At 41.1% G+C, this 16,359-nt stretch overlaps 1 protein-coding gene across 17 annotated transcripts in view; it reads left to right on the forward strand.

The window, feature by feature from the left end:
• Positions 1–16,359, forward strand: part of LOC138681740 (scavenger receptor cysteine-rich domain-containing protein DMBT1-like) — a 491,932-nt gene that overhangs the window by 131,118 nt on the left and 344,455 nt on the right. For all 17 annotated transcript variants that reach the window (XM_069769545.1, XM_069725880.1, XM_069769547.1 and 14 more), the window contains 2 exons: positions 6,440–6,493; positions 8,179–8,232. In XM_069769545.1, the coding sequence (XP_069625646.1) occupies positions 6,440–6,493; positions 8,179–8,232 (108 nt within the window). The remainder of the gene's footprint in view (positions 1–6,439; positions 6,494–8,178; positions 8,233–16,359) is intronic.

Genomic DNA, 16,359 nt, shown 5'->3' on the forward strand with positions numbered 1-16,359 from the left:
ACTTCAAATGAGACGTGGCCCCTAAAAAAAAATGGTGTTGTAAAAATGAGAAATTGCTGGTCAACTTTTAACCCTTATAACTCCCTAACAAAAAAAAAAATTGGTTCCAAAATTATGCTGATGTAAAGGAGACATGTGGGAAATGTTACTTATTAAGTATTTTGTGTGACATATCTCTGTGATTTAATTGCATAAAAATTCAAAGTTTGAAAATTGCAAAATTTTCAAAATTTTCGCCAAATTTCCGTTTTTTTCACAAATAAACGCAGGTACTATCAAAGAAATTTTACCACTATCATGAAGTACAATATGTTATGAGAAAACAATGTCAGAATCACCAGGATCCGTTGAAGCGTTTCGGAGTTATAACCTCATAAAGGGACAGTGGTCAGAATTGTAAAAATTGGCCTGGTCATTAACGTGCAAACCACCCTTGGGGGTAAAGGGGTTAAAAACATGAAAAAACTAATAAAAGTGTAAGAATAAAAATAAAAAAATGAAAAAAAAATAACAAAAGTAAAAAAAAGTAAAATAAAAAACACAGAAAGCTGTTTTGCCTTTAAAACTCAACTTTTGTGTAACAACAAATCTAAACAAAAATATGTACACATGATTAGTATAATCATCTCCAGAACAACCTGAATTATGAAAAACACGCCAGAAAATGTAGCTTTCTCTGGAATTGTGACATATAAATTTTTGAGTGCTATTTATTAAATGTAAAAAAAAAATTGTATCAATGAAAATGTCAACTCGTCGTGCAAAAAACATGATCTCATATGAAACTGTTGGGAAAAATAATAGTTACAGCTCTCAGAATATGGCATTGAAAAAAATTTTTATTTTCAAAGTTTTGTTTAGGCCAGTCTCGCACGTCCAGATAATTCCGGTACCGGAATAATCCGTGTCCGTGTGCCGGTGTGTTTCTGTGGTACATCAGTGTGGCACACGTGCGGCACATGTGTGTCACCCGTGTGCCCACTGGGTACCACACGCACCGTGTCGGAGACAGCGCTAAAGTTTAGCGCTGTCCTCGGCATCGTGCTGAAGCCCCATTCATATCTTCCCTGCAACAGCGTTTGCTGCAAAGAAGATATGAATAATAGTGTTTAAAATAAAGACCTATCTGCCCCCTGCTGTTCTGAAAATACTCACCTGGCTCCCTCGTTGGCTGTCGCTGCTTCCTCTCCTGGCCGCTGCTTCTCCAGTATGCGGTCACGTGGGGCCGCCGATTACAGTAATGAATATGCGGCTCCGCCCCTATGGGAGGTGGAGCCGCATATTCATTACTGTAATCAGCGGCCCCATGTGACCGCATACAGGAGAAGCTGCGGCCAGGAGAGGAAGCAGCGACAGCCAACGAGGGAGCTTGGTGAGTATTTTCAGAACAGCGGGGGGGGCGCACCGGGGGTGGGAGGGCAGGGGGCAGATAGATCTTATAGTGTTCAAACATAGAAATCATAGAAAAAAATGTATTAATCTGGTATTGGTATAATTGCACTGACCTAAAAAATTAAAGGGACTCTGTCACCTGAATTTGGCGGGACTGGTTTTGGGTCATATGGGCGGAGTTTTCGGGTGTTTGATTCACCCTTTCCTTACCCGCTGGCTGCATGCTGGCTGCAATATTGGATTGAAGTTCATTCTCTGTCCTCCATAGTACACGCCTGCGCAAAGCAATCTTGCCTTGTGCAGGCGTGTACTATGGAGGACAGAGAATGAACTTCAATCAAATATTGCAGCCAGCATGCAGCCAGCGGGTAAGGAAAGGGTGAATCAAACACCCGAAAACTCCGCCCATATGACCCAAAACCAGTCCCGCCAAATTCAGGTGACAGGTTCCCTTTAAGCTGTCATTGGTTTATAGCATGATGAACAATGTAAATATAAATAAGCAAATAACTAAATAAAAACAGTAACTGAATTGCTGGATTTGGGGATTTTTGTTCACTCTGTGTCAAAAAAAACTTGAATAAGTAGTGATCAAAAAATGTTATGCTCCCTAAAATAGTACCAATAAAAAATTCAACCCACCCCATAAATAAATAAGATTTCAAACACCTACAAAAAAATTAAAAATGATAACTCGCTAAGTATACTTACTAAATACTTAATGCTTACTATAATGAGGCAGATGGAAATCTTTTTGTCTTTGGCCTATTTTAGATGTCTTTTTAGCACACAAAAGTGTGGTCAACCACACATGTGTGCATGCCTAAGAGCTCATACCCATATGCAAGAAAAAAAAATCGTCTGTAATCTGGATCGAAAAAACGGATGAGTGTCATGTGATTGTCATGGGAGTGTCATGCGAGTACAATGCGATTTTCACAACTGTGATGAACTCTGGAGCGTGGGAAAATGTCAATTCATTTTCCAACGCTCCAGAGTTCAGCCCAGGTCAGGCTGTGAGGCAGCATAGCATCAGTGACGGCACCGCTAGCAACATTTTTACAGCTAATAAAAAATTATATTTTTACCACTAAAATGATACATTTCCATTGCCGAATGTTAAAAAATTCTGCGAGACATCTTTGGGTTAAAAAATGTAGTCACTTGTGTTTCTGCTGTTCCGGCATCTCAGCTGTTTTCCATGCGTTGTACAGTACCATGTAAACCAAAATCCACAGTGCACATGCTGCGGAAAAAAACGTGCGGAAATGCAGCGGTGTTTTTTCCGCAGCATGTCAATTCTTTGTGTGGATTCTGCAGTGGTTTACACCTGCTCCTCAATAGGAATCCACAGGTGTAAAACCGCAGGTGGAATCCGCACAAAAACCGCGGTAAATCTGCGGGTAATCTGCAGTGTGTTTTACCTGCGGATTTTTCAAAAACAGTGTGGAAAAATCAGCACACCAATCCGCAACGTGTGCACATAGCCTTAAGCCACATGGTGCTCCTTCCCATCTGATCCCTGCCATATCGTCAAACAGTAGTGCATAACCACATATAGGGTATTTCAAAATTGAGTAAAAATATGCATAACAAATTGTGGTGTCCATTGTCTCCTATTATGGTGTGAATTACAACTTTGAGACTAAAATAATATTTTAGAAGAAAAACTTTCCATTTTTTTCTGTTCAAATGCCAATATTATAACATTCTGTGATGTAGTTTAATGATTAAAAATGCTCTCCACACTTCTACATTAAAGTTTAGCTTCCCAAATGGGTTCATTTGTGGGTGTTTCTGCTTTAATAGCATGTCAGATGCTCTGCAAATTAAACATTATGTCTAAATTTGAGCTCCAAATATCAAGTAACATTCTGTTCTTTCTAAGCTCTGCCATGTGCCCACTTTTTAACCACATATGGGGCATCAATGTTCAGTAGAAATTATGTAAACAAATAAGGGTCAATTTGTTCGCTTTACTTGGTCAAATTACAAATTTGTTGATAAAATAACATTTTACTTGCAAAAAAAATGGTGGGCAAACTTTAGTTTTTGATCACATATTGGCCATCAATACATTTGTCATATAATGAGTAACAAATTACCACTTAAAACAATATTTTACTGGAAAAATAAACATTTTTCATATTTATATCTAAAAGTTATAAAATTCTTTGAAGCACCTATGTGTACAAAATGGTCAATGCACACTCAGATGAATTCTTTTTGGGGTCTAATTTCCAGAGTGAGATCAATTATGTTTTTTTTGTTCTTGTTGTTGTAGTTGTTTTGGTAACTCAGGGGCTCTGCAAATGCGTCATGGTGCCTGCGATCTATTCCAGCTAAATTTACACCCCAAAAACTATTTCTGTTCTCTTCTATTCATTCAGGAGAAATTGAGTAATACATTTTTGGGTTCATTTTCTCCTATTGCTTCTTGTTAAAATGAAAAAATGTGTGAAAAATATTAAGTGGGAAAAAATGCATGTTTTTATTTTTTCATTACACATGCCTTAATTCTGTATACCACCTGAAAAGTTCACAAATATCAAGACAGCAGCTTAGAATAATTTGAGGGGTGCAGTTTTTAAAATTGTATCAATTCTGGTAATCGCTTCAATGCTCAATAATCCATAAAAATAGGATTTGTAATTTTGCTTGAAAAAAAAAAATGCTGCTGAATTTTAACTCTTCTTACATCCTAACAAAATTAAAGGATGTTTATAAAATTATGCCGACATAATGTAGCATATGGGAAATTATATTTATTAACAATTTTGTCTATTATGGCTATGTGATTTAACCACTTTCTGCCATCGGACGGAATAGTACGTCCGATGGCAGATCCCATGCTTTAATGTGGGCTCTGGCAGTGAGCCCTCATCAAAGCCGGGACATGTGAGCTGCTTTGTACAGCTGACATGTGCCTGCAATAGCGGCGGGTGGAATTGCGAGCCACCCGCCGCTATTAACTAGTTAAATGCCGCTGTCAAACGCTGACAGTGGCATTTAACATGCGCTTCTGGCCATCTGGCGGGAAATTCATTCACGTGATTGGGTGTCATCGGTGCATTGGCATAACAACCAGAGGTCTCCTGAAGACCTCTATGGTTGTTGATGCAAGATTGTTGTGAGCGCCATCCTGTGGTTGGCGCTCATAGCAATGCTGTAATTCTACTACATAGGAGCGATCTGTTAAAAAATTTTTTTAAAAAGATGAAAAAAATAAAAATATAAAAGTTCAAATCACCTTATTCAAAATAAAGCAAAAAAAAAAAAAAAATCAAACCTACACATATTTGGTATCGCCACTTTCAGAACTGACCGATCTATCAATAAAAATAAGGATTAACCTGATCGCTAAACGGCATAGCGAGAAACAAATTCCAAATGCCAGAATTACGTTTTTTTGGTCGCTGCAACATTGCATTAAAATGCAATAATGAGCGATCAAAAGAACAAATCTGCACAAAAATGTTATCATTAAAATGTCAGCTCAGCGCACAAATATAAAGCGCTCACCCAACCCGATATCCTGAGAAATGGAAAAGCTACGGGTCTTGGAAAATTGCAAAATTTTTATTTTTTGTTAGCAATGTTTGGAATTTTTTTTCACCACTTACATAATTGCAATTTCACCGCACTTGGATTTTTTTTCCCATTTTTTAGTACATGACATGGTAAAACCAATAGCGTATTTAAAAAGTACAACTAGTCCCACAAAAAATAAGCCCTCACATGGCCATATTCACAGAAAAATAAAAAAGTTATGGCTCTGAGAAGGAGGGGAGCGAAAAACTAAAACGCAAAATCAAAAAAAAAAGCTCCAAGGGTTAAGGGGTTAAATATATAATCAGTCATATTGGAAAACTGGTGATATGTAGTTCAAAAGTACAACTCGTCCCGCAAAAAATAAGCCATCACATGGCCATATTCACGGAAAAATAAAAAAGTTATGGCTCTGAGAAGGAGGGGAGCGAAAAACGAAAACGCAAAACCGAAAAAAGCTACGGGAGTTAAGGGGTTAAAGATATAATCGGTCATATTGGAAAACTGGTGATATGTAAACATTTTTTTATAATATTTAAGATACTTTTATAAAATTGCAAAACACATTGACCTGAATTTATTGGTAACATAAAGTACATTATATCACAAAAAAATTCTCACAATCACTAGGATATGTTGAAGTATTCCAGAGTTATAAAGTCACACATCAGATGTGAAAAATAGGACTCTATAATTAACCCCTTAATGTCCAATGATGAACACAGTCCATCATTGGACTCCTCCCCCTGTTTAGTGCGGGCTCCAGAGAAGAGCCACACTTTTTCCAGCACATGACAGCTGATCTGATCACCTTACATGTACCCAGAACAGCCGCAGGTGGAATCGTGATTCACTTGCGGCTATTAACATGTTAAATGCCGCTGTCAAATGCTGACAGCGGCATTTAACATGTACGCACAGGAAGCTCATCATTATCTCCTCCCATTGGCCCCCGAGTCACATGATCGCAGGTCTCTGATGGGTTGGCATGACAACCCGGGGTAAGCAGGAGACCACTGTGGTTGTCATTGTTGGATCGCTATGAGCACCGCCTGTTGGTCGCCGCTCATAGCAAGTGAGCATTTTAGCTACATAAAGCAGAACTGCAGCCCTGCTCTATGTCGTACAAGTGATCAAATGATCGCAGCTTCTAGTAGTTTTCTAATAGAGACTATTGAAGCAAGTAAAAAGTTTAAAAAATGCTTTTAAAAATCTTTAAAAAAAATAAAAAATAAAAGTTCAAATCACCTCCCTTTTTGCCCCATTCAAAATAAAATTAAAAAAATCAAATATACACATATTTGGTATCGTCGCATTCAGAATCACCCGATCTATCACTAAAAAAATGAATGAATCCAATCGGTAAATGACATAGCGAAAAAAAAATCAAAACACCAGAATTACATTTTTTGGGTAGCAACTTTAGTCTCACTTTATTTATTGCAATATAATGTATTCATATCTTTTATTTGTATTGATAAATTATTATTTTTTTTAGACTCTCATTTAACAGTTGAACCAACAGCAATCACCGTCCACACCAATACCCCAGGTAAGACACATTTGACAATATTAATTTATAATTAAAAAGCAGATAAGAGAGGAGTTCCTGTTCTAGTAGATCCAGCTCATTTATTCACTACTAGTGTTGAGCGATAACTTCCGATATTTGAAAGTATCGGTATCGGCCGATACCGGCAAAATATCGGATCTCGCCGATACCGATACCCGATACCAATACAAGTCAATGGGACACAAATATCGGAAGGTATCCTGGATGGTTCCCAGGGTCTGAAGGAGAGGAAACTCTCCTTCAGGCCCTGGGATCCATATTAATGTAAAAAATAAAGAATAAAAATAAAACATATGGCTATACTCACCCCTCCGAAGGACCCTGGCTGTCACCGCTGCAGCGTCCGCCTCCATTCCTGAGAATTGCAGAGAGTGAAGGACCTTCGATGACGTCGCGGTCGCTCACGTGACCGCTCACCTGACCGCGACATCATCGAAGGTCCTTCACTCACTACATTCTCAGGAACGGAGGCGGACGCTCGCAGCGGTGACAGCCAGGGTCCTTCGGAGGGGTGAGTATAGCCTTATTTTTTATATTTATTCTTTATTTTTTACATTAATATGGATCCCAGGGCCTGAAGGAGAGTTTCCTCTCCTCCAGACCCTTGGAACCATACGCTCCGCACACTCCAATACCGATTTCCGATATCACAAAAATATCGGAACTCAGTATCGGAATTCCGATACAGCAAATATCGGCCGATACCCGATACTTGCAGTATCGGAATGCTCAACACTATTCATTACACAAAAAAAATTACATTCTCACAATCACTAGGATATGTAGAAGTACTCCAGAGTTATAAAATTACATTTTTTTGGTAGCTGCAACATTTCAATAAAATGCAATAACAGGCGATCAAAAGATTGTATACACACCCAAATGGTATCGCAAAAAATAGGCCTTCACCCAGCCCCAAATCCCGAAAATAGAGACACTACTAGTCTCCGAAAATGGCAACTTTTTTTTTTTTTTTTTGCAAAATGTTGGAATTTTTTTTCACGACTTACATAAAAAAGAACCTAGACATGTTTGGTTTCAATGAACTCGTAATGACCTGGAGAATCATAAGGGCAGCTCAGTATTAGCATTTGAACCTAGCAAAAAAGCCAAACAAAAAACAAGTGTGGGATTGCACTTTTTTGCAATTTCACTGCACTTGGAATTTGTTTTCCATTTTCTATCACACTACATGGTAAATCCAATGGTGTCGTTCAAAAGTACAACTCATCCCGCAAAGAAACAAGCCCTCACATGGCCATTTTCACCAAAAATAAAAAAGTTATGGCTTTGGGAAGAAATGGAGCAAAAAATGAAAATGCAAAACAAAAAATACTTCTGGTCGTTAAGGGGTTAAGATAAAAATTGCCAAATGGTGACAGCGAGATATGCGCATGCTGTTACAATATCCCTGGTATTCCCCGTGTTGATTTACAGTGATAATAACCTTTATTGTGAGAACTAGAACATGTTTAGTCAACATGTGACTGCAAGTAGACAAAGTGCATGCATGTGGTGGCATCACTGCCAACTAGCACCGGAAATACCAGGGAATTGAAATTTCCAGATTGAGACTAAAGTTGCTGAATCTTTAATTGCACTTTATTTACTGCAATTTAATGTATTCATATCTTTTATTTTCATTGATAAATACATTTTTTTAGACTCTGATTTGTCAGTTGAACCAACAACAAGCACCGTCCACACCAATACCCCAGGTAAGACCCATGTGACAATATTAATTTATAATTAAAAAGCAGATAAGAGAAGAGTTCCTGTTCTAGTACAGTTCCAGCTCATTTATTCATTACATGAACCATCATTCACAGAAGTGTAAATGTGTGACTGTTTGTGGCTTCCTTTTACAAAAACGGCAGATTATCGGTGAATACAGAGTTGGGACCCATGTATAGCTAATTTTAGTATCTGCTTTTTATTAAAAAGTAGTTGACTGAACAATTAATTCTTTTTTTAATGATTCCACAATTTCACTCATTCACAATGCTTACATATGCCCTCACAGTTATTTCTCCACTGGTCCTTACTCTACTTTGCTATCCCCAAACCCAACACCTTGAAGAGAAATATTTATCTCTCCATCTTCTTCCCTCTTACTACTTCACTTGACCTTTTCTGCAAACCTGCTTCAAAACATTAGATCCCTACTTTTAAAACAAAAAGATAATCCAAGCCTCCACCTCCTCCATCCACGTCCTCTCCCTTTTTCTGCCTCTCCTCACTGCTGATAATGTAAGCAGTGGCTTGAGAATGTATTCACCCCAATGAGATTTTTTGTGTTTTGTTACCTCACAACCTGGAATTTTACTGTTGTTTTTAAGAGTTTGCATCAGTTCATGTAAAGAACACGCCCACAACTGTGAACATTTGGTTTTCTTTTTTTGTGAAGGAAACAACAAATAGGACAAAATAATGTAATACTTCAGTGAGCACAACTATTCACCCGCCTAAAGTCACTATTTTGTAGAGCCTCCTTTTGTGGCAATTACATCTGCAAGTCACTTTGGAAAAGCCTCTATGAGCTTTTCACTTCTTGCACTTGATTTTTCGCCATTCCTCAAAGTAAAACTTCTCCAGCTCCGTCAAGTTACATGTTTCCTCTGGGGAACAGCAATATATGTGTGACCACAGCTTCTCAATTGGGTTAAGGTCTGTACTTTGATTAGTCTACTCTATAACATTTACACATTTCCCCTTAAACCATTCGAGTGTTACTTTAGCAGTATGCTTTGGTTCATTGTCTTGTTGGAAGGCGAACCTCCGTCCCAAATCACTAACAGACTGAAACAGGATTTACTCAAGAATATCCATTTATTTCATACCATCCATCTTCCCTTCGACTCGGAACATTTTTGCTCTTCATGCTGCTGAAAAACTTCTTCACAGCATCATGCTGCAACTTCTATCTTTCATTGTGGAGATGGTGCTCTTGAGGTGATGAGCTGTGTTGGTTTGATGCCAGACATAACGTTGACCTTGGTGGCCAAAGTTCAATTTTGGTCTCATCTAACCACATCTCCTTCCTCCATACATTTGGGGAGTCTCCCACATGTATTTTGGCAAACTCAAAACTAGCCTTACAATGTTTATGTGTAAGTAAAGGCTATTTTCTGCCCACTCTTCCATAAAGGTAGACTTTAGTGTATGGCTTATTATGGTCATGTGGTCAGATACTCCAGTCTCTGCTTGGGAACTCTGCACCTCCCTCAGAGTTGCCTTTGATCTCCGTGCTGCCTCTCTGATTAACGCCCTCTTTTCATGGGCTGAGAATTTTGGTGGGTGGCCCTCTCTTGGCAGGTTTGTTATGGTACCTTGTTCTTTCAATTTGATGATAATGGATTTGATGGATCTCTGAGGGATAATCAGAGATAGGGATATTTTTATAACTCAACCCTGACTTTTGCTTCTCAACAACTTTGTCCCTGACTAGTTTGGAGATCTCCTTGGCCTTCATTGTGTTGTTTGGTTAGTGGTACCTCTGGCTTTATGGTGTTTTAACCTCTGTGCCCTTTGAGAAAAGGTGTGTGTATACTGACAGACCATGTGACACTTAAGATTGTACACAGGTGGACTTCCTTTCACTAAGCTTGTGACTTATTAAGGTAATAGCTTGCACTAGAAATTTTTAGGGACTTCATAGCAAAAGGGGTGAATACATTTGCACATTCCAATTTTTAATTACTTGATACCATAAATGTAATTTATACCTATATTTTTCTCACTTCAGTTCATCAACTTATACTATTTAGTTGCCATATGCGAGAAGAAAGAGAAGGCACTCACCGATCTAATATTCCCAACTTTATTTCGTCTTCATATTAAATTTCCATGGCCGGGGGAGTGAGGAGCGGAGCTTTTGTGAGCAGGAATAGACGATAGCCGTTTCGTGCTGTGCTTGCGCTTCCACGGGTCAGCATGTGTGAGGGCATGACGAAGGAAGAGATATGCCGGCCACAACACACTCCCCCCTGCCAAACTCCTCCCACTTACCAGGAAATACAAAACATTAAAAATAGCACAAATTAATATAATTTACACATAATCCTGAATATACAAGATACCTTTTAGGCGAGAGCATTACTTATACACCTAATTACCCAAAATGAAAGGTGTCATCTTCTATACATACAAATGCTCATCAGTAGTCCCGACGTCCCCAGGCAATTTGATTGATTTATTTGAAGCACAAGTGATTAGGGATGTAGAAGCCCTAGTGTATCCTAAGTGTCATGATCCCAATGGCAGGGGATCACTAAAGGACAAGCACAGATACAAACAAGCTCTAGGGCGATGGAACCTGAGCTGACCGCGACCCTGAACCTAACACACAAATAAAAGTAGCCGGGGAACGTGCCTACGATGATCCTAGACGTCTCGCTCCAGCCGAAGATCTAACTTCCCCTATTAGAAGAAACACAGACCTCTCTTGCCTCCAGAGAAATCCCCCACAGAAATAGCAGCCCCCCACATATAATGACGGTGAAATGAGAGGAAAGCACATACGCAGTATGTAAACAGTTTCAGCAAAATGAGGCCCGCTAAAGCTAGATAGCAGAGGATACAAAAGTGAACTGCGCGGTCAGCGAAAAACCCTTCAAAAAACCATCCTGAAATTACTTGAACTCATGTGCCAACTCATGGTACATGAGGAGCAATTTCAGCCCACTAGAGCAACCAGCAGCAAGAATCACATATCTGCAGGCTGGACTAAAAACCAAATAAAGCAAAACACCAAAACAGGAAAATCCAAACTTAGCTTGACCAGAAGGTTCTAGGAGCAGGGAGCAGAGGTCACAAGACACACTGGATACATTGATAACCGGCGAGGAAATGCCAGCAAAGCCAGGCTAAATAGGAAACTCCCATATGCTGATGGAACAGGTGGAACCCAGAAACCCAGGAAAGACAAGTCACCCAGTACCATCAGCAACCACCAGAGGGAGCCCAAAAACAGAACTCACAACAGTACCCCCCCCTTGAGGAGGGGTCACCGAACCCTCACGAGAACCACCAGGGCGACCAGGATGAGCCCTATGAAAAGCGCGAACCAAATCATCAGCATGAACATCCGAGGCAACCACCCAAGAATTATCCTCCTGACCATAACCCTTCCACTTGACCAAATACTGGAGTTTCCGTCTGGAAACACGAGAATCCAAGATCTTCTCCACAACATACTCCAATTCTCCCTCCACCAGCACTGGAGCAGGAGGCTCAAGCGAAGGAACAACAGGTACCTCATACTTCCGCAACAACGACCGATGAAACACATTATGAATAGCAAACGATGCCGGGAGATCCAAACGAAACGACACAGGGTTAAGAATTTCCAAGATCCTATAGGGACCGATGAACCGAGGCTTGAACTTAGGAGAAGAGACCTTCATAGGAACAAAACGAGAAGACAACCACACCAAGTCACCAACAAGAAGTCGAGGACCCACGCGGCGACGGCGATTAGCAAACTGCTGAGCCTTCTCCTGGGACAACTTCAAATTGTCCACCACATGACTCCAAATCCGATGCAACCTATCCACCACCATGTCCACTCCAGGACAATCAGAAGGTTCCACCTGACCAGGGGAAAAACGAGGATGAAACCCCGAATTACAAAAGAAAGGAGAAACCAAGGTAGCAGAACTAGCCCGATTATTAAGGGCAAACTCGGCCAGCGGCAAAAAGGTAACCCAGTCATCCTGATCAGCAGAAACAAAACACCTTAAATAAGTTTCCAAGGTCTGATTAGTTCGTTCAGTCTGGCCATTCGTCTGAGGATGGAATGCAGACGAAAAGGACAAATCAATGCCCATCTTAGCACAGAACGTCCGCCAAAATCTAGACACAAACTGGGATCCCCTGTCAGAAACGATGTTCTCAGGAATCCCATGCAAACGAACCACATTCTGAAAAAATAGAGGGACCAACTCAGAGGAGGAAGGCAACTTAGGCAAGGGTACCAGATGAACCATTTTAGAAAAGCGATCACACACAACCCAGATGACGGACATTTTTTGAGAGACAGGGAGATCCGAAATAAAGTCCATGGAAATGTGCGTCCAAGGCCTCTTCGGGATAGGCAAAGGTGACAACAATCCACTGGCCCGAGAACAGCAAGGCTTAGCCCGAGCACAAACCTCACAAGACTGCACAAAAGAACGCACATCCCTCGACAAGGAAGGCCACCAAAAAGACCTGGCCACCAAGTCTCTAGTACCAAATATTCCAGGATGACCTGCCAACGCAGAAGAATGGACCTCGGAGATGACTCTACTGGTCCAATTATCCGGAACAAACAGTCTCTCAGGCGGACAACGATCAGGTTTACCCACCTGAAACTCCTGCAAAGCACGTCGCAAGTCTGGGGAGACAGCAGACAAAATCACCCCATCCCTAAGGATACCAGAGGGCTCAGAATTTCCAAGGGAGTCAGGCACAAAACTCCTAGAAAGAGCATCCGCCTTCACATTCTTTGAACCTGGCAGGTATGAAACCACAAAATTGAAACGAGAGAAAAACAGTGACCAACGAGCCTGTCTAGGATTCAGACGCCTGGCAGACTCAAGGTAAATCAAATTTTTGTGATCAGTCAAGACCACCACACGATGTCTAGCACCCTCTAGCCAATGACGCCACTCCTCAAATGCCCACTTCATGGCCAAAAGTTCCCGATTACCAACATCATAATTCCGCTCAGCCGGCGAAAACTTTCTAGAAAAAAACGCGCATGGCTTCATCACTGAGCCATCGGAGCTTCTCTGTGACAAAACCGCCCCCGCTCCAATCTCGGAAGCATCAACCTCAACCTGAAAAGGGAGCGAAACATCAGGCTGACGCAACACAGGAGCAGAAGAAAACCGGCGCTTAAGTTCCTGAAAGGCCTCCACAGCCACAGGAGACCAATTAGCAACATCAGCACCCTTCTTAGTCAAATCCGTCAAAGGCTTAACAACACTAGAAAAATTAGTTATAAAACGACGATAGAAATTAGCAAAGCCCAAGAACTTCTGTAGACTCTTAAGAGATGTAGGCTGCGTCCAGTCACAAATAGCCTGAACCTTGACGGGATCCATCTCAATAGTAGAAGGGGAAAAAATATACCCCAAGAAAGAAATCTTCTGGACTCCAAAGAGACAGTTTGAGCCTTTTACAAACAAGGAATTGGCCCGCAGGACCTGAAACACCTTCCTGACCTGCTGAACATGAGACTCCCAGTCATCAGAAAAAACCAAAATATCATCCAAATACACAATCATAAATTTATCCAGATATTCATGGAAAATATCGTGCATAAAGGACTGGAAGACTGAAGGAGCATTAGAAAGTCCAAAAGGCATTACCAAATACTCAAAATGGCCCTCAGGCGTATTAAATGCGGTTTTCCACTCATCACCTTGCTTTATTCGGATAAGATTATACGCACCCCGAAGATCAATCTTAGTGAACCATTTAGCCCCCTTAATGCAAGCAAACAAATCAGTCAACAATGGCAAAGGATACTGATATTTTACGGTAATCTTATTCAAAAGACGATAATCTATACAAGGCCTCAAGGAACCATCTTTTTTGGCCACGAAAAAAAAACCTGCTCCCAAAGGGGACAAAGATGGACGGATATGTCCCTTTTCCAAGGACTCCTTAACATAATCCCGCATAGCAGTATGCTCTGGCACTGACAGATTGAACAAACGACCTTTAGGAAACTTACTGCCTGGAATTAAATTTATAGCACAATCGCAATCCCTGTGAGGAGGAAGCGAACTGAGCTTAGGCTCCTCAAAAACATCCCGATAGTCAGACAAAAACACAGGAATCTCAGAAGGAGTAGATGAAGCGATAGAAATTGGAGGTGCATCATCATGAACCCCCTGACAACCCCAGCTTAACACAGACATTGATTTCCAGTCAAGGACTGGATTATGAGTTTGTAACCATGGCAGACCAAGTACTAGGACATCATGCAAATTATACAGTACCAGGAAGCGAATCACCTCCTGATGAACGGGAGTCATACGCATGGTCACTTGTGTCCAGTACTGAGGTTTATTCATAGCCAAAGGTGTAGAGTCAATTCCCTTCAAAGGAATAGGGACTTCCAGAGGCTCCAGACTAAACCCACAGCGATTGGCAAATGACCAATCCATAAGACTCAGGGCAGCGCCTGAATCCACATAGGCATCGACGGAAATGGATGATAATGAACAAATCAGAGTCACAGACAGAATGAACTTAGACTGTAGAGTACTAATGGCAACAGACTTATCAACCTTTTTTGTGCGTTTAGAGCATGCTGATATAACATGAGCTGAATCACCACAATAAAAGCACAACCCTTTTTTCCGCCTATACTTTTGCCGTTCACTTCTGGACTGAATTCTATCACATTGCATTATCTCAGGTGACGGTTCAGACGACACCGCCAAATGATGCACAGGTTTGCGCTCCCGTAAACGCCGATCAATCTGAACAGCCATAGTCATAGACTCATTCAGACCAGCAGGCGCAGGGAACCCCACCATAACATCTTTAATGGCCTCAGAAAGGCCATCTCTAAACTTTGCAGCCAGAGCGCACTCATTCCACTGAGTAAGTACCGACCACTTCCGAAATTTTTGACAATAAATTTCTGCTTCATCTTGCCCCTGAGAGAGGGCCAACAAAGCTTTTTCAGCCTGAATCTCTTGGTTAGGTTCCTCATAGAGCAAACCCAATGCCAGAAAAAACGCATCCGCATTAAGCAACGCAGGGTCCCCTGGTGCCAATGCAAATGCCCAATCCTGAGGGTCACCCCGCAGGAAAGATATAATTATCTTGACTTGCTGAGCAGGGTCTCCAGAGGAGCGAGATTTCAAAGAAAGAAACAACTTGCAATTGTTCCTAAAATTCAGAAAACGAGATCTATCTCCAGAAAAAAACTCTGGGACAGGAATTCTAGGTTCAGACATAGGAGCATGTACAACAAAATCCTGTATATTTTGAACCTTAGTGGCAAGATTATTCAGGCTGGAAGCCAAACTCTGGACGTCCATGATAAACAGCTGGGATCAAAGCCATTCAAAGATTAAGAGGAGGAGGAAGTAGCCAGGCTGCAATAAGGCTAGGCAGCAAACTCTGAGGGAAAGAGAAAGAAAAAAAAAAAAAAAAACTTCCCCAGACTACTTATCCTCCTACTTCAGCCAATACAATTAACACTTTGTGGGCCGGTTATACTGTCATGATCCCAATGGCAGGGGATCACTAAAGGACAAGCACAGATACAAACAAGCTCTAGGGCGATGGAACCTGAGCTGACCGCGACCCTGAACCTAACACACAAATAAAAGTAGCCGGGGAACGTGCCTACGATGATCCTAGACGTCTCGCTCCAGCCGAAGATCTAACTTCCCCCATTAGAAGAAACACAGACCTCTCTTGCCTCCAGAGAAATCCCCCACAGAAATAGCAGCCCCCCACATATAATGACGGTGAAATGAGAGGAAAGCACATACGCAGTATGAAAACAGTTTCAGCAAAATGAGGCCCGCTAAAGCTAGATAGCAGAGGATACAAAAGTGAACTGCGCGGTCAGCGAAAAACCCTTCAAAAAACCATCCTGAAATTACTTGAACTCATGTGCCAACTCATGGTACATGAGGAGCAATTTCAGCCCACTAGAGCAACCAGCAGCAAGAATCACATATCTGCAGGCTGGACTAAAAACCAAATAAAGCAAAACACCAAAACAGGAAAATCCAAACTTAGCTTGACCAGAAGGTTCTAGGAGCAGGGAGCAGAGGTCACAAGACACACTGGATACATTGATAACCGGCGAGGAAATGCCAGCAAAGCCA

The sequence above is a fragment of the Ranitomeya imitator genome, chromosome 5, assembly GCF_032444005.1.
Source record: "Ranitomeya imitator isolate aRanImi1 chromosome 5, aRanImi1.pri, whole genome shotgun sequence".
Classification (NCBI taxonomy): Eukaryota; Metazoa; Chordata; class Amphibia; order Anura; family Dendrobatidae; genus Ranitomeya; species Ranitomeya imitator.